Raw genomic sequence first — 21743 nt, forward strand, 5'->3', positions numbered from 1 at the left:
GGAGAGAGGTGGAGAGAGAGATGAGGAGAGAGAGAGATGAGGAGAGAGAGAGATGAGGAGAGAGGTGGAGAGAGAGATGAGGAGAGAGGTGGAGAGAGAGATGAGGAGAGAGATGGAGAGAGGTGAGGAGAGAGGTAGAGAGAGATTTGAGGAGAGAGGGGGAGAGAGAGAGAGAGAGGTGGAGAGAGAGATGAGGAGAGAGGTGGAGAGAGAGATGAGGAGAGAGGTGGAGAGAGAGAGATGAGAGAGGTGGAGAGAGAGATGAGGGAGAGAGGTGGAGAGAGAGAGAGATGAGGAGAGAGTGGAGAGAGATGAGGAGAGAGGTGGAGAGAGAGATGAGGAGAGAGGTGGAGAGAGAGATGAGGAGAGAGAGAGATGAGGAGAGAGAGAGATGAGGAGAGAGGTGGAGAGAGAGATGAGGAGAGAGGTGGAGAGAGAGATGAGGAGAGAGATGAGGAGAGAGGTGGAGAGAGGTGGAGAGAGAGATGAGGAGAGAGCATGGAGGGATTTGAGAAATACAATAACAGTACCAACCCTCACATATGAAACGTGGGCCTGGAATGAAAGTCAGAGGTCTAGAGTGCAGGCAGTGGGAATGAGTTATTTGAGGAGTGCGTGTGGTGTGAGTAGAATGGATGGAGTGAGTAATGAAAGTGTGTTTTGGAATGTGTCAACACAGGGGTGAAGGGCAGAAGTGAAGCGACAGACTTTAAAGTGGTTTGGCCACATGGAGCGAATGGAGGAGAGTAGGATGACCAGAAGGGTGTATGTGAGTGAGGTAGAGGGAGGGAATGTTGGGCCTCCAGTGAAATGGAGGGATAGGGTGCAAGAGTACGTTAGGGAGAGGGGGGAAAGATCTTTGAGCAGGCAAGGAGGGAGTGTCTGGATAGAGAAGGTTGGAAGCTCTTCTGCCGTGGCCATCCCCTGGTGGGAGCTCCTAGGATCCATGACATGAATGAATGAGAAATACATGCGTGAAGGAAAGACAGATGGGAAACGACAGATAGATAGATAAACTGATAAATAGATAAATACAGAAATACATGTTTGAACGGGGGAAAAGGCTGATAGATAATACATGCTTGAATATATACATGTGGGAAAGAAAGAGAAGGGGAAAGGCAGATAGATAGATAAACTGATAAATACATGTTTGAAGGGGGGAAAAGGCTGATAGATAATATAATACATGCTTGAATGTATACATGTGGGAAAGAAAGAGAAGGGGAGAGGTGATAGATAGATAAACTGATAAATACATGTGTGAGGTGAGGAGGATAGGTCAATAGATAAATGATAGATTAATAGATAGACAGATGAAGACAGTGCATATGTTAATAGATAAAATAAATAAATAAATATGGAGAGAGATCAATGAATTTATATTCTAAGCAAGAACTACCATTACTACTACTACTACTACTACTACTACTGCACTCACCCTTAGGCCTAGTGTCGTCAAGGCTCCGAGTCGAGGGGCGGGGGCAGCTCTCCCCTGTGGCACCCCCGAGGCCCCCTGTGCCACCCCCGCTGTCCCCTGTGGCACTATTTGTATGACAGTATCTTGGGGTCCTCTTTCATTGGTGGAAATTTTGGTGGTGAAGTTGGTGAATTTTTCCTCCTCCTCCTCCTCCTCCTCCTCCTCCTTCTCCTCTCTCCATCTATTTGTTCCCGTGTTTCTCTCTCCTCCTCCTCCTCCTCCTCCTCTTTCCTCTCTCTTTCTTTTTCCCCAGTTGATCACTTTGACTAGCTTTTTTTTTCCTCCTCCCTCCTCCTCCTCCTCCTCCTCCTCCTTCTCTCTCCTCCGTTTTGGCTCACTTTGGCACCATCACCCTGGAGTGCCGAATCACCCTCCGTCTGAGGTGCCACACTAACACTGGCACTCACGGCACTGCACTCGTCAACAGTGGCACAGTGTCGGAAACACAACCAGTCTCACTAGTCGGCACTTCCTCCGTGCTAATAACTGTCACATTATGGGTGGTGGTGGTGGTGGTGGTGGGTTGAGTAGGGTGCCGCTGTAGACTCCCAAAGCTGCTCCTCCTTGCTCCGAGACACCTGCCCGGCGGTTACCTGAGAATAAATAAATAAATAAATAAATCTGTCTCTCTCCCCATATATAGGGTAAGGTAACCAGTAGGTACGCAGTGGTCCAGTACGTACGCATTTGGCATTTAAAAATGTCCCCACAAAAAAAGACCAAAGCAAAATCAACAAACTTCATATCATATTATACTTCAACCATCCCTCCATCATATACAGAAGTATCCCACAAATAACATGTATATCATAAAAACTATGTACCCTAAAAGAATGCAATTAGGAAATGTGGTAGTTTTCTTAGGGAAATGCTAAGGATTGCAAATTTCGTTTTTGTTGTCTGCCTTGTTTCCGGTGTATTTTTTTTTTCTTTTTCCTTTTTGCAGGTTGATTTGGGAGGGTAAACTTCAAGAAATAGGTGTTGGTTTTATTCCAGTACATATCTATAAACTGGAAAAAAGGTGCGTACCTACTGGACAAGGAAATCAAGACTTGACCAGTAGGTACGCATTTTTTCAAATGACTGCTAGAGAGACGTATGCCACAATCCACAGCAATACAACTCAAGCTCTATGGCATATGAGAACAAGAAGCACTGTCCTGTGAAAACTGTCTGTGTGCTACCTCATCAAACTTACCCCACTGGCTGTCCAGTAGGTACGCAGTGCATGTTGTCCAGTAGGTACTCTCGTCGTCCCAGACTACGCGGAACTATCATATCCTCACAGAGCATGTGAGCTAGCTGTACTAGAACCCCCAAATCCAGAGTGCAGGGCCGTGTTCATGGATTTGCATTTACTTCTATAAAGGAAATACTTATCTCCCACTTCAAATTGTAAAGTGATAACTGCTATTTTGTTTGAAGGAAGTCCTATATTCTTATTCACTAAAACTAAAGTTTTTCCTTTACAATATACATTTCACTTGATTAAGTTTAACAACTGATTAGAGCCTATTCAGGATCCAATTAGATTCAATATCTATATTTTAGATTTACTTATGCTTTTGAGTTATTTTCTTGAAGAAATGCCCAATAATTCTTTTCATTTACATGGATGGATAATTTCTTCACATAACGGAGGGAGCACTTTTCTTAGTGTTTTATATGCAGCATTATATTTATTTTTTTCAGAGTTACTAAAATGTAATTCAGTAATTGTAGTACTCAGGTTATTGTTTTTAGTAACCAAACCAACATTATGCCTATACTTGGACAGAGGAGCGTATTTGAATTAAGAAATTAGAGAATAAAGTATTTTTTTGTTTTCATCACCTTTACATGAATACATTAATTACTGCTTTGCGATCACCAAAAACAAATAAACTAACATATAAAGGGAGGTTGAATGAATAAAATATCCAAAGGAGACTCTTCTAGCTGTTGTAGTTTTTTAGTTATAAATTAATGAGTACCTACTGGACAAGGGTGAGTACCTAATGGGTAGGGGTAGGCCTAAACGTACGCACTAACTTTATACACCATTTTTTCTGTACAGTTAAATCTTATTCGAAAAATGCTTGTACCACATGAAACTATAGCCATTCCTTTATTTGCAAACAATAATTGATGTAGTTTGCTTAAATAGTATAGCGGGTACAGGTCAGAGTGTAAAAAAATCGCCGATTTTTTGCGTACCTACTGGTTACCTTACCTATATATATATATATATAGAGAGAGAGAGAGAGAGAGAGAGAGAGAGAGAGAGAGAGAGAGAGAGAGAGAGAGAGAGAGAGAGAGAGAGAGAGAGAGAGAGAGAGAGAGAGAGAGAGAGAGAATATTGAGAGAAATAAATATCAATTGACAGACAAAAATATAAAAGAGCATTTGACTTACATTTAGCATAGATAAATATATACAAATTATCTATCTATCTATGGACACACACACACACACACACACACACACCTGAGTATGGAGGTGTGCCAATCGAGATTCCTGCTTCATCATTTCCACCTCAATCTCTGCCACACTTTGCAGCTGTTCCAGACTCCGCTCTCCACTGCTGCCGCTACCCAATGGGCGGAATGTACCTATGGGGGGCGGAAGGAAAGGTGTATAGGGGTGTTGTTGCAAGGGTGTGTTCTGTGAGGTTGCAAAAGTTTTGTCCAATAATCACTAGCCTTATCCAACCTTTCCTTAAAATGTTCCTTGCACAAACCACCTCCTCCTCCAGTCTATTCCATAGTTCAATGCTTCTGTGTGGGTGTGTCCCTTCCCCCAAAAGAGAGAAAGAGAGAGAGAGAGAGAGAGAGAGAGAGAGAGAGAGAGAGAGAGAGAGAGAGAGAGAGAGAGAGAGAGAGAGAGAGAGAGAGAGAGAGAGAGAGAGAGAGAGAGAATATAAGTTACAGCTTGTTCATGCCCACCTCCCTCTCCCCTCTATGTCAATCCCTCCCATCCATGTGTGTGTGTGTGTGTGTGTGAGAGAGAGAGAGAGAGAGAGAGAGAGAGAGAGAGAGAGAGAGAGAGAGAGAGAGAGAGAGAGAGAGAGAGAGAGAGAGAGAGAGAGAGAGAGAGAGAGAGAGTTTGTTCCCCTCCCCTCTATGTCAATCCTCCTCCCATCCCTGTCCCATGAGAGTGTGTGTGTGTGGAGAGAGAGAGAGAGGAGAGAAGAGAGGAGAAGAGAGAGAGATCTCTCTCTCTCTCTCTCTCTCAGAGAGAGAGAGAGAGAGAGAGAGAGAGCTCTCTCTCTCTCTCTCTCTCTCTCTCACCAGACAGCGGTGTACAGGGTGGCGAGCGGGGTGGACAGAGAGGACCTGTGTGTGTGTGTGGAGCGAGAGAGAAACGAGAGGACATGGAAAGAAGTTGAGGGCGACCACGTGTAGGTGAGATGTGAAAAAGTTTAGCTTCCCAAACAGAAGCTGTGGAACGGACTGGAGGAGGAGGTGGTTTGTGCAAGAAACATTCAGGATATTAAGGAAAAGTTGGATAAGAGAGGATATGGAGACCGGACAGCATGAGCGTAGATCTTCTCCCGTATGTCACAACTAGGTAACTAGGTAAATACACACACACACACAATGCTCAATTGACCATATGAATCAATCAGTCCCTACTGTTGGGCTGCTGAGGCGGACTCTAGACTCCTTCCACACTGAATCTGCAAAATTGTTCAAGGATCTCAACAACTTCCTGTCGGCTAGGAGTGGTAGGGATGAGAGCCCGTTTTGGACTCCCCAGCGGCGAGGAGCCGTTGATTTCATTGGCTCGCTTGCACCTCCTTTCTGGTACGGCCAGTCAGGCCCAGATAGACGTCATACACGGGAAAATCTCCCATCTCTACACTCTACTGGCGGAAGAGAGACGTCAGCTTAACCTCCATCAGGAAGTCCTCAACGCCACAGTTCGGGGTCATGTTCACTCTGCCATCTCCCGTCTAGAGTCAGCCTCGGCTCTGGCTCCGGCCATCACCCGTCAGTTCTCACTGCAAACCTTGCAAATCGAGGGGGAAATGCGTATTTTGGAGACTATCCTTCTCATTCACTTAGTAAGCCGAGATGCAACTCTTTTTTCAGTTACTTTAGAAAGAATGGGTGGGATGGGACGCTATAGGTTCGTTTTCATTGCCAGACTTAAAAATAGGTATTACAATGGAGTGCTTCCACGGTGTGGGGAAAACTCCACTTACAATTGAGGTGTTTATGATGCAAGTAATGTGTGCATTGAAGGGCGTCTTTTAAAAATTTAAAAGGGATACCGTCTGATCCGTAAGAGCCACTATTATTCATGTGTCTGATAGCTAAAGTTACTGTTTCCCAGCTTGTGGGTTCAGGCCCAAACATGTGAATTACTACTATGTGAATTAATGCCATGTCTTAAATTTGTGTGTAATGGTTGTAGTATTAAGTCTGCATCACTTAAGTTCTGTTGAGATTTTTCAAATGTACATTTACCCACTTGAGCAAAAACAGTATCAAAATGACACGCTGTCTTTGATGTGTTCTTGCTGCCAGGAATCACTTCTCTAATAATCTTCACACATGAGCGCTGTGTGTGTGTGTGTGTGTGTGTGTGTGTGTGTGTGTGTGTGTGTGTGTGTGTGTGTGTGTGTGTTCTCAGGCCCAGATAATGTAATAATGCAGTAATAATAATAACAATAATAATAATAATAATAATAATAACACTCACCTCTATCTGGTCAATGCACTCCCTGACAATGGTGGGCAGCTGGATGCCATCGTGTGCCGGGCAGCGCTGGACGGCCAGGCACAGTGGCACTCCAAACACTGGCACTGCCTCTGGGGGGGGTGATTAGATAAGAGATAAATAAATCAACCGGTTGATGTGAAATTAATGGTCTGCTCACAGAAATGGCACAAACTGAAAATGCCTATATAATCTCTCTCACAGAAACACACTTAACAGAGGAGATTAGGAAAGCAGAAATAAAAATACCACACTTTGTACCACACAGGACGGACCGCCCAATTCAACGGACAAAAGGCGGGGTCATCACTTAGCCATTTTGCAGCTAGAACAAAAGTACTTTTCCAGGAATCCAATATGTACACAGAATCACTGGTACTATGCATTCAAGACATTGACTGGGTATATATACAGACCACCAGCATGCCCAACAGAGAAATTTATGACGCAACTAACAAAGATAAGGGATATCATTGGCTCGCTACCACTGCCCATGCCCACCCTTATACTTACTGGAGACTTAAACTTTCCGCCGCTAACAGACTGGAATTTGGAGTGTGTGTATGGAGGAGCGGAAGACATGAGGACCCAGGCAAAAGCTGTCATGCACTTTGCCGAGGAATACTGCCTCAATCAAATCACCGACACTCCTACAAGAGGTAAGAACATACTAGACATCGTTATGATAAATAATGATGATATTATATTAGGGTGAATAAAACTAATCTCTCTGACCATAACATCATCACCGTGACTACCAACCTACCTACAAATACACATCTTAGACTGTCCAGTGAAATGGAGCAGGCTCCTAATTTTAATTTTAACCAACTCAACTTCCTAAGCGAGTCAGTCTGCTGGGACAGTATAAAGAAAGACCTGGGTGAGCTAAACTGGGATCTACTCATGAGGGACTGTGACCCTGAGGCCCAATATGATACAATCATTAACACATGCTTGAAAATATCAATGTACCACTGAGGAGGCCGTCTAAAAAGACCTCTCCTTTCAATGGTAACATACCAAGAGACCGAAAAGTACTAATGAGAAAAAGAACAAAACTAAGGAAGAAACTCAGTAATACCAACTACACCAAAATGCTGACCCAACTCGAAAACTAAATTGCCATTATAGAAGAAAAACTTAAAAGATCAGTTGAATCAGAGAATGACCGGAAAGAAATACAAGCCGCGTCATGCATCAAAACCAACCCCAAATACTTTTACAAATATGCTAACAAATCCGTAGTGAGAGCGAGTGTTGGCCCACTGACTGACGTACACGGCCAACCCATAAACAAAGCCCAGGATGTCGCTGAAGCACTACTGATTCAGTACAAAAGCGTCTTCAGCAAACCCATGGAAGACAAAATTGCCAACCTACCTATGGACTTTTTCAACCAAGGAACTGATCAAATATCACACCTGACGGACATAAGCTTAAACAACGACGACACACAGCAAGCAATTAAAGGGGTGGCCACTAATTCGGCAGCTGGCCCCGATCAATTCCCTGCAGTACTTCTTAAAAAATGTGCTGAAGAGCTGAGTGTTCCTCTGTTAAATTTTGATAGAAACTCTCTAGATTCTGGCATAATACCAGAAAAGCTAAAAAGTGCATTCATTACACCAATATACAAGGGAGGGTCAAGAGCAGAGGCAAAAAACTATTGACCAGTTGCCTTAACCTCCCATATTATTAAAGTTCTAGAGAGAATTATGGTTAAAAACATGTCTGCATATCTAGAAAGCAATAACAGAATGAACCCGGACCAACATGGCTTTCGTACTGGGCGCTCGTGCCTCTCACAGCTTTTGGCCCACTATGACTCAATCGTAGATAAGCTTGAACATAATGCAGATGTCGATGTGGTCTACCTTGATTTTGCGAAAGCTTTCGGCATGGTAGACCATGGCATTTTGTTACACAAGGCCAGACAAACGGCCATTACGGGAACACTCGGGATGTGGCTGCACTCATTTCTCACTGGCAGGACTCAATGTGTAGCGGCTGATGGTGCAGTTTCTCAGTCATCGAAAGTTGTCAGCGGGGTACCACAGGCTAATTACAGTGAACTGCAATTAGCGCGAGCCACCATCTTCCAAAGAAAAAAATTAATTAGCGCGAAAGCCTGTTAGCGCGAGATCAATTAGAGCGATCCGCAATTAGCGCAAGGCACCATCTACCAAGAAAAAAATTAATTAGTGCGAAAGACTCAGTTAGCCCGGCCCCTCACGGCGGGAGTCTTTCTGACTCCCCAATAAACCTATCTATTCATCGCTGACCACTCACTCTCCCTCTCACACCAACAACAAGCTATTATATTAATTATGAAAACATACTTATAACACACACACACACACACACACACACACACACACATACCATTTTAGCGACCTGCCCTGAAGCCAAGACTGTTAGTTCACGTGTACGGCTGGGCGCCCAAAACCTGAGGAGGAAGAAGAAAAGTTAGGCCCATGCTCTTACATATGTTGGCACACAAGTAGGCCTACACATATTTGACAAGGCTTTCACAGGAGTTGTGGGTATGTCCACGGGTTCATTTATTCTCTTTTCTCCTCCATATATTACGTTTAGCTGGCTCAAGTGGTAGTTTGGGGTTACCAGCCCTTAGTAGTACTTGGCGTATTGTCTTTTCTGACCCCAAACTATCGCCCCATAAAGATAACAATATGCATTTATAATTATTGTTAACATCAGTAATTACTGATGGTCTTTTTTGCAATATTTATGGGCCAGAAACAGAAAGATACAATGTTATGCCTACGGTAAGCTGGTAACATTGAGGGGAGTGAGGGAGAAAAATAAAGCTTTGTCCTAGGGTCACCTGGGTGTTATTCTATACATATACCGTCCCTGGCACCAATGACTGGCATCACACTGATTCTGGCACCACACAAATCTATGCCACTATGAACACTGCCTGGCATCACATAACACCTGACCCCATGTCACAGGAGAGGGGTAGGCAGGTCAGGTAACAGGACAGCCTAACACTGGGTAACTAATCTGTCTTGCATCACATAACACTGTCTGTGGCACTGTTAACACTGCCTGGCACTCCAGGCCCACGGGTGATAAAAGAGGGGAAGGACACTCAGGAAGATATTGCAGACCAATGAGTTACATGAAGACTGGCCAACATTACACCCATCTATAAGAAGGCTGATACAAATGAACCAGGTAATTACAGACCAGTGAGTTAATGAAGACTGGCCAACATTACACCCATCTATAAGAAGGCTGATACAAATGAACCAGGTAATTACAGACCTGTGAGTATGATAGGATAGCCAAAGGGTGTGTCTACCAGCCCACCAAGGCCCATCCATCTACCATGCACGCCGGTTGAATGGTAGGGAAAAATGTTACAGCTGGTTGAATGAAAATGGGAGGATTGGAAAATTTTGAAATGCCTAACTTCGTACCACTATAACTGCTGCCACATTGGAGTTAGGAACACGAATTTTAGTAGGAATAAAGGTCAACTACCACACTAACTACCACGCAAGCTACATCCACCTACCACACATACAAGCTGAGTTATATACAAAAATGTTAAGTGTTATGACATTCAGAAAAATATAAACATAATTTTTCACTCCCCTAACTTTGACCTGCTATAACTCCTACCACACTCAAGTTAGCAACACGAATTTTGGTAAGAATAAAGGTCAACTACCACACTAACTACCACTCAAGTTACATTCACCTAACATACATACAAGCTGAGTTATATACAAAAATGTTAAACAGTATGCCATTCAGAAAAAAATATCCAGGATTTTTCACTCCCCTAACTTTGACCTGCTATAACTCCTACCACACTCAGGTTAGGAACACGAATTTTGATAAGAAGGAAGGTCAACTACCACTCTAACTACCACGCAAGCTAGATTTACCTACCACACATACAAGCTGAGTTATAGCAGAAAACGTAAAGTGATATGACAACCTTAAGAATTAACTACCACCACCACCATAACTACTACTACTACTACTACTACTACTTACATTCTGAAGTAGACTAGCACTCCTATGAAGACTATCGCCAGGATGAGCCCGAAGAATAGTCCGATGTAGAGCCCGGTGTTGCTAGCGGTAGAAGTAGAAGTAGTACTCACACTACTACTACTACTACTATCGGAGCCTATGGTGTTGTAGGCATCCTCTGGACCTGGAATAGTACAAAATAGTTAATAGTAATAGTAGTATTCATGGTAGTAATCTGTCTCTCTCTCTACTACTACTACTACTACTACTACTATTACTACTACATCTGGGAGGGTTAAAAATAGTCTAGTTAGTCTTAGGATAGTCTTATTACTAGTATTCAACACCCAACATAAGCTATTTCAACTACTACTACTACTACTACAACTACTACTATTACATCTGGGAGGGTTAAAAATAGTCTAGTTAGTCTTAGGATACTCTTATTACTAGTATTCAACACCCAACATAAACTATTTTTACTACTACTACTACTACTACTACTACTACTACTACTACTATTACATCTGGGAGGGTTAAAAATAGTCTAGTTAGTCTTAGGATAGTCTTATTACTAGTATTCAACACCCAACATAAGCTATTTCTACTACTACTACTACTACTACTACTACTACTACTATTACATCTGGGAGGGTTAAAAATAGTCTAGTTAGTCCTAGGATAGTCTTATTACTAGTATTCAACACCCAACATAAGCTATTTTACTACTACTACTACTACTACTACTACTACTACTATTACATCTGGGAGGGTTAAAATAGTCTAGTTAGTCTTAGGATAGTCTTATTACTAGTATTCAACACCCAACATAAGCTATTTTACTACTACTACTACTACTACTACTACTATTACATCTGGGAGGTTAAAATAGTCTAGTTAGTCTTAGGATAGTCTTATTACTAGTATTCAACACCCAACATAAGCTATTTCAACTACTACTACTACTACTACTACTACTACATCTGGGAGGGTTAAAATAGTCTAGTTAGTCTTAGGATCGTCTTATTACTAGTATTCAACACCCAACATAAGCTATTTCTACTACTACTACTACTACTACTACTACTATTACTACTACCCAACACACACTTCGGTTCTCCACCCAACCATCGCCTCGGAAGGTCCATGACCTCCTGTGTTCCCGACCAGTGATATTCGACCAGGCTACCGTATTCCAGGGTCTGGTTGAGTCGGACTATTCAACCATTATCCAAGCCTTGTGGTAGGTCGCAGATCACATCTGGAAGGGTTAGGAATAGTCTGGTTAGTCTTCGGATAGTCATGTTAGTAGTATTCAACACCCAACATAAGCTATTTCTACTACTACTACTACTACTGCTACATCTGGGAGGGTTAAAAATAGTCTAGTTAGTCTTAGGATAGTCTTGTTACTAGTATTCAACACCCTACATAAGCTATTTCTACTACTACTACTACTACATCTGAGGGGGCTAGGAATAGTCTAGTTAGTCTTAGGATAGTCCTGTTAGTAGTATTCAACACCCAACATAAGCTATTTCTACTACTACTACTACTACTACTACATCTGAGGGGGTTAGGAATAGTCTAGTTAGTCTTAGGATAGTCCTGTTAGTAGTATTCAACACCCAACATAAGCTATTTCTACTACTACTACTACTACTACTACTACTACATCTGAGGGGGTTAGGAATAGTCTAGTTAGTCTTAGGATAGTCCTGTTAGTAGTATTCAACACCCAACATAAGCTATTTCTACTACTACTACTACTACTACATCTGAGGGGGTTAGGAATAGTCTAGTTAGTCTTAGGATAGTCCTGTTAGTAGTATTCAACACCCAACATAAGCTATTTCTACTACTACTACTACTACTACATCTGAGGGGGTTAGGAATAGTCTAGTTAGTCTTAGGATAGTCCTGTTAGTAGTATTCAACACCCAACATAAGCAATTTCACTACTACTACTACTACTACTACATCTGAGGGGGGTTAGGAATAGTCTAGTTAGTCTTAGGATAGTCCTGTTAGTAGTATTCAACACCCAACATATGCTATTTCTACTACTACTACTACTACTACTACATCTGAGGGGTATTAGGAATAGTCTAGTTAGTCTCAGGATAGTCTTATTACTACTATTCAACACCCTACAAGAGCTACTACAATCACCTACTTACTGTAACTACTACTACTACAACTACTATTACTTACATTCACAGCGCGGTTGACTGCCACTCCAGATACCATTACTACCACACTTCCGCTGACTATTCCCGACTATCCTCCTCCCCTTCTCGCAGGAATAGTCCGCTGTAGCCTCCACTCGGCCTCTATCCTCCACTACCACACTTAAGGCAGTAGTCAGCGTTGTAGTGAGGTTGGGACACCGGACTTCTGTAGGGGAGAGAATAGTATTAGTAGTAGTATAAGTAGTAGTAATATTAGTAGTAGTAGTAGTAGTGGCCTTGTGGGGTGTCGCATAGTCGGATAACAGGCCTTCTAGACACCGTGGGGATAGTCTAAAGTGTCCAGGGATAGTAGTAGTAGTAGTAGCCTCATGAGGACAGTTCCTGATGTTGCTCCGTTACTAAAACCTCTGGAAGATGCTATCAGAAACACCTTCATACCGGCGATAGCAAATGGGAGATGTCCCAGTGACCAGGAGAGAAGATTGCTGGAGTTGCCGCCAAAAATGGGTGGGCTCGGCATCACCAACCCACAAAATCTGGCCGAGTCTGAATTCGGGAACTCAATCCGAATCACAGCCTCCTTGACCGGATATATTACCAATCAAAATGAAAGGGGAGAAGACAACCCTCAATATATTAGGTCACTAAGGAATGAAATCTCCATAAACAGAGAAGGAAAACAGAGACACTCTGAGTGACCTAATGAGAGAACTCCCAGAAGACACAAGGAGGAGGACAGATATTGCACAGGAAGTGGGCGCTTCAAACTGGCTAACCACACTACCTATCAGGGCAAAAGGCTTCAACTTAAACAAAAGAATTTACTGATGCCCTTGCCCTCAGGTATGGCTGGCCAGTGGATGGGCTCCCAAACATGTGGCTCACCCTTCAACCAAAATCATGCCATGACATGCAAGCGAGGAGGTCTCGTCTGCATGAGACACGACGAAGTAAGAGACATAACAGCTCAGATGCTGAAAGAAGTCTGCCACGACGTGACTGTGGAACCCATGCTGCTCCCTCTGCAAGGCGAACACCTCGCCAGACGCACCGCTAATGTTTCCAACGAAGCACGAGTGGATGTTAGCGCCAGAGGGTTTTGGACTCGTGGACAAAGGGCATATTTTGACATAAGGATCTTTGATCCCATGGCCCATTGCCACAGAGACCTGACCCTTGATGCAGCCCACAGAAGAAACGAGCAAGAGAAGAACAGAGCATATGAAGAAAGGATACAGAATGTGGACCAGGGCTCCTTCACCCCGGTAGTATTCACGACGGCAGGAGGGATGGGACCAAGGGCGCAGAGCTTCTACGCAAGACTCGCCGAAACACTGGCGGATAAGAAACAGCAGCCAAGAAGCAGTGTGGTCGCCTGGATGAGATGCAGGCTGTCCTTCTCCCTCCTGAGGTCAGCCTTGGTCTGCCTGAGAGGAACCAGGTCGCCTGCACCCAAAACCACCCACATTGCCGACCTGGACTTTGAGGCGACGGCGGTTGATAGTCGTATCAACCACAAGCTCTGTTAGCTTAAAAATAAAATGCTTAGTAAAGTTTGTAATATTAAATAAAGATGGTTGTCGGCCACAGTCATTGGCGGGGTGGGGCCAATGAATTGCTTTGTGAAAGGATATGAGAGAATATACCGCTCACAACGCAACTCTAATAGATGGAGGCCCGTAGTAGTAGTAGTAGTAGTAGTAGTAGTAGTAGACAGATAGTTAGATGTATTGAAGGTAAATAATCCTGGGTTAAATAATTAATACTGATACAAAACCTGTACCAAAATGGTGAACCACTAAACCTTTTTGAGTCAACACGTTTCATTTCAATTAATAAAGATATCAGTAAAGAAACAACAGTCCCAATCCCTCATGCAAGAGTTAACCAGCATCCTCATTCCTTCATCCCCTTCATGGCAAACTCCCGAACAGTCTTCCTTGGTCTGTACTTCCTCCTGCCTATGACTTGAACTCTTTCAAGAGGAGGGTATGGAGACACCTCTCCTCCTGAAGCTGACCTCTCTTTTGGCCACTCTGATAAACACAGTGAACAGCAAGCTTTCTTTTCTCAATAGTACTTTCTTTGCCCCTTGACCTGCTTCCTCTGCCGTAAAAAAATATATACATAAAATAATTTAGATGTTACTACGCTATCTTCTGGTATGTGGGGCCAAATAGCACTTCTGTACAGGGTCAAATTGCATCTCTCTACAGTGGGCCTAGGCAGAAGTCTTACTGTACTGGGTCAAATTACATCTCCCTACAGGTGGGCCTAGGCATAATAAGTCTTACTGTAAAGGAAGCAGCCCAAGGGAGAACAAATACCACTAATAATGATAAAAAGCCTGGTGCTAACAATGGGGCTAACTATGGAGAATGTGGCCAAAAGAGAGGGGAAAATTTTGTGAGGTGTGTTCATACTCTCCTCCTTATTAAAGAGTTCAAGTCACAGGCAGCCTGGCACCAGTCTTTGCTTTCTAAACTGCTGCCCTCTTTCGGATTCTATCCCTCTCTCTGTTCCTCTATCTCCAGTTTCCTTTCCGGCCGTTCTATCTCTGCGGTGGTAGACGGTCACTGTTCTTCCCCTAAACCTATCAACAGTGGTGTTCCACAGGGCTCTGTCCTATCACCCACTCTCTTCCTGTTATTCATCAATGATCTTCTTTCCATAACAAACTGTCCTGTCCACTCCTACGCCCTCACATGGAGTATGCCTCTCACGTGTGGGGGCTCCACTCACACAGCCGTTTTGAACAGAGTGAAGCCAAAAGCTCTTCGTCTCATCAACTCTCCTCCTACTGATAGTCTTATCTCTTCCTGCCTCTGACTTGAACTCTTTCAAGAAGAGGGTATGAGGACACCTCTCCTCCCGAAATTGACCTCTCTTTTGGCTACTCTTTACTTCTGTGGGAGCGGTGAGTAGCGGGCTTATTTTTTTTGTACTCCTTTTGTTGCCCTTGAGTCGTGTCCTCTGATGTTAAAAAAAGAAAACATGTCACTCACCAAGAAGCAGCAGACTGCCAACACTGTCACACCAGCCAGTCAGGGGCAGGAGAGCCATCTTGAGGAAGTGCCGGGCAGTGCCACCACTCTGGAAAACCAACATTACAATGAGTGGATGAGCCCAGAACACTGCTGCTGCCCAGACTGACAACACAGTGCAGCCCAGCACAGTACATGTGCTGCTATAAGCCACCACAGGAGGAGGAGGACAGGGCCCAGATTCACTAACGCCTCGCAGATACGACAATCTTAAGTGGATCCAATATGGCGGAAATAAGAATGTCGTATCTTGCGATTCACAAAAAAATCTTAAGTCCGCCATGTTTAGATTTTCCTGCCTTAACGCTGTTTCACACTCACCCAGCTGTTCATCCTCCCTCTCAGGCTGGTCGATAAATGGGTACCTGGGGAAGGTGATATGTGGTAACCCAGATATCACACTGGCCCTGTGTCCCGGGGTAATGGGGGCTCCCTTCCACCACAGTCTCAAGGGCCAATGTTACGGAGATGAGCACCGAGGCCATGCGCTGGTACTGCGTATCCCCCCAACTTTACTACTTTTACTCTCAAAGTATATAATTGTGTGTATGTGAGTGTGTGTGTGTGTGTGTGTGTGTGTCACATCCTGGAAAGCCCAAGACTTCTCTCAAAACTCTGATGACTGGAGAAAGAGTCTGGCTTCCAGCTATATCTTGAGAGCCAACAGTCGCCGTGGAAATTTTCTAGGTATAGTGGAATGTGTTTTGACAGTGGGCAGTGCCTTTGTCTTTGAGGAACTCTACCGAGTTCTTAATGAAACACACCCATACACCAATTTGCTCCATGATTTCCTGTATTTTATTGCCAGTACACTATTTAACACATTTAAATATTTAATAATGTATATATCAATGCCCATTTTTTCATTATGTTCTCAACTTGTGCCAGGAACATATGAGTCAGTACTTTAGTAAGGTTAGGTTACATAAATGAAAAAAAGTGCATATTTGAGTTACAAACAGAAACATTATTTTCTTGTTAATACCCAAAAAATAACTTGAATTTCAAGGTGAGAGAGAATTGTTTATAGTCTATGGACAAAGAACCTTTATTTTCTAGTTTTAATGATGTGCTATAAGTAGAAAATGAAGTAATTATATATTTTTCACTTAACCTTTTTGCATGAAATAAATATCAATATATATATAAATATTTTGCCTCAATCTAAAATCATAAAATTCTTTTTCAATTCTAGTAGCTATGAAACTATGAGTGGGAATACAACTGGGTGATGAATCAAACCTTGACGGGTGTTGCAAATTTACCAGCAATAGGTTACCATGATGAGCACCGAGGCCACACACAGCTATGCGTATGCCCCCAACTTCACCCTACCTTTACTAGACACATCATCTATAACACCCAGTAAAACTAGCATACTAAATAGTAAATGTAATACCTTAATACATCATTGAGACAAGAATGAGCCATGGGATGACTAAATTACCAAAATATCCAACAAACATATAATGCATGTTGCAAAGAATGGGTCATTGCTTAGACATTGATCTCTTTGAGATGCATATTACTTATTTCCTGTGGTATGTTATGATGCCTTTTAATGGGGATCTGTTTATTACCACAATAATTCAGCTACAACAAATTTACCCCAGAATTTACTATAACAAGCTCAGCGGCATATATCGTCCGGCAGTCTTCACTCCCAAATCTATTTACAAACTAACAGACTCGTTTTAACCTAGTGGACGGTAACCTAACTCTGCTAAAATTGTAACCTATGATTGCCGCTGGGGACAGTAGACTAGCGTTACAGAGGAGAGTAAACTGTCAACCCAAGTATAAGACTCACCAAATCAACTCTAGTACTTATATAATTGCTTCCTGGTGATAAGTAACTCCACAAAAAGGACATGATAATTTACCCAGTAATGAATAGTTTGTGTCTCTAAAATAGGTCGCTAAAATCTGCTAAACAATGGCAAGGGCACACCCAGAAATAAGTTCAGGGAGATTGGAGGGCAGAGAAAAAGACAAGACAAGAGAAACTTTGGGGGTGCAGGGCCTGAAACCTCATCAACGGTATACGGGTGTGGCCCGGCCCACCCTTGGTTGTGCTAGTGGTCTAAGGTATTACAAACTACAAATTAAGACTAAATTATTCACCGAGCATGTATGGGTACCCACATTACCACCTGGTGGATCTCCTGCTAGCATTTCAAGCCCTCCATATATATTATCACGAGTGTTTACAGCAGGATATTTGATTCAATAGTGTAAGAGTTCACAATCACCACATGTTCAGAGAATGGTATTATATACGGTTGACACGTCCTTATAGAGCAATGTTTTGATAGCACTGTGACGTTTTGTTCATTATTTTGGCAGCGGGTCTTCCTCTTCTTCTTCATTCCTCCTTGTGTTGTGGAGAAAATCTGCCCTGCGTACGGGTCACGATATCTTACGCCATGCCTGGAGCTGCCGTAAAGTTAAGGTGCCGGAAGAATGTCGTAACTGTTTAGCGAATAGCCCAAAGCAGCCGAAGGTTGCCTTAAGACATTTTTTGTGACTTACGAACGTCGTAACTCGTTAGTGAATCTAGGCCCTGGTTCACAGAGTCATCACATTCTTCTTCCAAACAACAAAACTGTTTCCTCAAAAACTTTTCTTACAAATTTCTGGTTCTTATAATTCCAATCTAACACTGACAGGTGTGGCCAGAACACTCTTCTGAGGACAAGGAAAAAAAGCTGCATGTCCCGGCCCCTGACCTGACCTGACCTGACCAAAGAAAAAGCCACCAAAAGCTGTCCACTCACTTCCTTCCTTTCTCTCTTCTTTCCTTCCTCTGGACACTCTGTTGACAGGGAAAACAGTTAGGAAGAAAAAATAAAAGAAAATAAGAGTCAACACACACACACACACACACACACACACACACACACACACGAAGAGGAAGGCTGTGAAAGGCAGGCAGGCACTTGTGGTGCCCCGCAGGGCACTACATCTACCAACACAGATGCAGTAACACCTCCTGACCCAGTACGAGCACCACAAATAAACAAAGAAGAAGAAAGCGATGATGAACGGTAGAATTCATCTAATAACAAGAACAATTTGAAGAACACAGCACAGCGAGGCGACAGTGTGAAGAACAAATCATTATGGAAACACACAGGAAGTAAAAAGGGGCGTCTCAGGCCACCACATAGCTCTGCCGGAAACCACCCACTTCACCCAACGACAGCACCACGCCAAAGGACGAGAATCATGGAAACCCAAGCCCTGTAGAATACTCATGAATATTCACTCTTATGTACTTAAGAGGATGTGACCATATCATAGAGTGCACCCTCAGTGCCTTATGTGTAAAGTCAATGGTTATGACGTAGTAATGACGTATAGTGACGTAGGCAACCGCCCATATAAGGGGGTTCCTGTTGGATGCACGAGATGTTTTCTGCCTACGCCCGCACCGGCGAGGCGAACCTCTGTCAGTTACTGACTCACTCAGTAAACGGGAGCACACACGCCCTGCATTTCCTTAGCCAGACATCTTACATGGCACAGTGAACGGAAGTCTGGACCTACCAACTGACCACTTCGAGATGCCTTCCCACGCAGGACCTCTGGCCCAGTCCCCAGGGCACCTGCACTGCGATCCCCAGGGCCCTCGTGCAGTGCGAAGAGGCGCAGGCGGCAGATATCGCGCAGCACAGCAAAGCAATCTCGGAGCTGAGGGCCAGCATCACAGACTCGGCTGCACGTGGCCCCAACATGCCTCCTCCCCGGCCGTCACCAGCCTCCGCTCCAGAGAAGTGCGAGCTGGAGAGGTCGCCAGCCGCCTTTAAGTCTGGAGGAGGTCCATGGAGTGCTGGCTGCTTCTGTGCAGGTGGCCGCCACAGAGGCAGTGCAACACATCAGGCTCAATGCGTCCCTGCCCTGCAGTGGGCCCTGGACGCACCTTCACTATGGACCGGTGGAGCACCTGACTCCACCCACGGCCTTGGACGCCATCGGCAAGCTCGTCCTTCGGCCATATACACAGGCAGTGCAGTGGGCAGAGTTCTTTGGAGTGAGGCAGGAGCAGGAGTGTGTCAGTGAGTACATAACCAAGTGCACACAGAAAGCGACAGACTGTGCCTTTAAGTGCCAACAGCGTAGCACAGATTTGTCGGAGTACTTGTCGCTTAGAAAGTTAATGGGAGTCCTCCGTGACGTGACACTGAGGCAACAAGTGTACCAGGCGTGTGACTCAATCGGCAGTGTCGACGCCCTGAGGGCCATGTGTTGTGCTCACGAGGCCGCCCGTCGCGAAGCCACAGGTGGTGGAGGCCCGGGGCGGGAGGCTGCTCGTGCGGCTGGCACCGCGCAAAGCAGGAGACCAGTGCGAGGAAGAGTAGCTGTAATTTGAACTGAGCTATAAGATTAACGGTATTTATAAGTGTTGGTGGTATTGAGGTTTTTAATATATTAATTGTAATTCAGCTTAAGAGTTGTAAAAAGTAAACTAACTCACGTAAACAATATTCTCATGAGTAAATACACTCATCATATATATAAGGAAAAAAGTGCCCACCACCTCAGACAATTTGGTGGAAGACACTTAAAAATCCCTCCCTGACACTTACCCTGACGGTGGTAAGGGTATACAATATACATATTAGCGACGTTTCACAGGAGTTATAATACATTATGAGAGTATCTTATTGTAGTGACACGACTTGCCTGATTTGCGAGCCTATCATAACCATATTAGCCAGGGTGTTAACTCTTTTGCCGACTTGTTAAGGAGTATATCTCCAGTTACGCTGGTCGCGGTTCGATCCCGGCGCCAGAAAACCTTTCCTTGTCTGGATTAATTTCTCGTGTGTTTCGTTACACGCGGTTTGTCGTGTGGGAGTGTTGTGAAGAGAAAATTCTGGCATTTCATTAATACTAACTAACAGCTTACAGAATATTGAAAACTTCTGAAAAAAAAAAACCGAAAAGTTTTATAACAGCCATTGTATTCTGGCAGAGACACAGGTCAGTCAGGTGTCATGTTAGGTCTTGTTCATTAGGTTAGGTTAGAATTAAATAACACTAAACTTCCTAGCGATCCGATCACACCTCGGACAATGTATTGCATCAGCGGCACACGTTAGGTTTTATGAGGTAATAATTCTTGCTTTAAACAGAACCAGCTCATGGGTAATATATATGACAACAATAATGCCCACCTAGCTGTGTGCTGGATAACCATTAACAGTACTATGCATTACTTACCAACTGACGCAGGGGCAGGTCGTGACATGCGAGGCGGGGCAGGGCGGGGGGTCAGGGAGTGGACCTCCAGCATTGAAAAGTCACCCATTCAGCGCACGGTTTCTGTAAAATAGCAGCATCCCCATAATAAAGAGCATCATATACTGACCAAAGCAGAAATAAGTAGTACCAAGGAATCAAGGTACAAATGGAATACGAGAAATTTTCAGAGTAAATTCTCAGACGGGGTTAGATTAGGTTAGTTTTCTTTTTTTATTGACCCGGCGGTAGCAGCGAGGGATCATGTTTCGTAATGGTCCCTCTAAGCAAGAAAAATGAGAAAAAATCACCCCTCAGGCATGGAAGAGTCGGTCATTTAGGGGTTTCTGGAAACTATAACCTTATAAATAATAGCAGGCATCATATATTTATCAGAAATGAACAGTCAGTGTCTCAAAATTGGTATGCAAAGCTAATATGCTACCTAACTCCTACTCCCAAGGTTAGGTTAGAATTGTTTTGAATCTTACAGTACAGGGATGCAAGTCAAGGGTATTTATAACAACACACCCCACATAGTTATGGACTGGAATATCCATTAACAGCAGGCATTTCTTACCAATTTATGCCAGGGGCAGGGCAGGCCAGGAAGGTGGGAGGGCAGGGCAGGGCGGGTCATCTCAGGCATGTAGTGGTTTCTGTAAAATACAAGGAATTACCAGACCTAAACCACTATTACACAAGCCACTACACACCACAAAAAATGTCACATATGCAAACTAGCCGCCCCCCTCCCAACCCAGCAGGGGGCTTCGTGGTGCAGTGGTTAGCACACTCGGCTCACAAACGAGAGGCCAGAGTTCAATTCCACGACAGCCTTCCACGCCCGTGCATACGTGGATACATGAGAGTAGTGCAGGAAAGATGTATTTTAGCCGTGAAAACGAAAAAATATGTTACAGGGTAGGTTACTGTCCCAGCCCGCCACGAAAATATATATCCTTATTTTCTCAAAAGGAAGCAACTTAAGATCACGCCTGTACGCCCACGACAGCCTTCCACGCCCGTGCACACGTGGATATATGAGAGTAGTGCAGGAAAGAT

The 21743-nt window shown here is 43.8% G+C and overlaps 1 protein-coding gene across 22 annotated transcripts in view; it reads right to left on the reverse strand.

Annotated features, from left to right (window-relative positions):
* LOC126994706 (CUB and sushi domain-containing protein 3-like) overlaps positions 1-20969 on the reverse strand; it is a 24633-nt gene extending 3664 nt beyond the window's left edge. The window contains exons 1-11 of one of the 22 annotated variants that reach the window (XR_007749494.1): positions 20661-20959; positions 15396-15483; positions 12413-12595; positions 10220-10382; positions 8570-8633; positions 8062-8282; positions 6698-6834; positions 6167-6276; positions 5095-5470; positions 3947-4071; positions 1833-2073 (exon numbers count right to left, since the gene is read on the reverse strand). Coding sequence is in view for 4 of the 22 variants with exons in the window: in XM_050854002.1 (XP_050709959.1) it covers positions 6169-6276; positions 8570-8633; positions 10220-10382; positions 12413-12595; positions 20661-20748 (606 nt within the window). In the remaining 18 variants the exon portion in view is untranslated. Of the gene's footprint in view, positions 1-1832; positions 2074-3946; positions 4072-5094; positions 5471-6166; positions 6277-6697; positions 6835-8061; positions 8283-8569; positions 8634-10219; positions 10383-11297; positions 11341-12412; positions 12596-13666; positions 14695-15395; positions 15484-18193; positions 18250-20660 lie in introns of those variants that run through there. The other 21 variants (XR_007749489.1, XR_007749490.1, XR_007749493.1 and 18 more) reach the window with 21 other exon arrangements.
* Positions 20970-21743: the final 774 nt, after the last annotated feature.

This window comes from Eriocheir sinensis, unplaced genomic scaffold, assembly GCF_024679095.1.
Source record: "Eriocheir sinensis breed Jianghai 21 unplaced genomic scaffold, ASM2467909v1 Scaffold851, whole genome shotgun sequence".
NCBI classification, from domain to species: Eukaryota; Metazoa; Arthropoda; class Malacostraca; order Decapoda; family Varunidae; genus Eriocheir; species Eriocheir sinensis.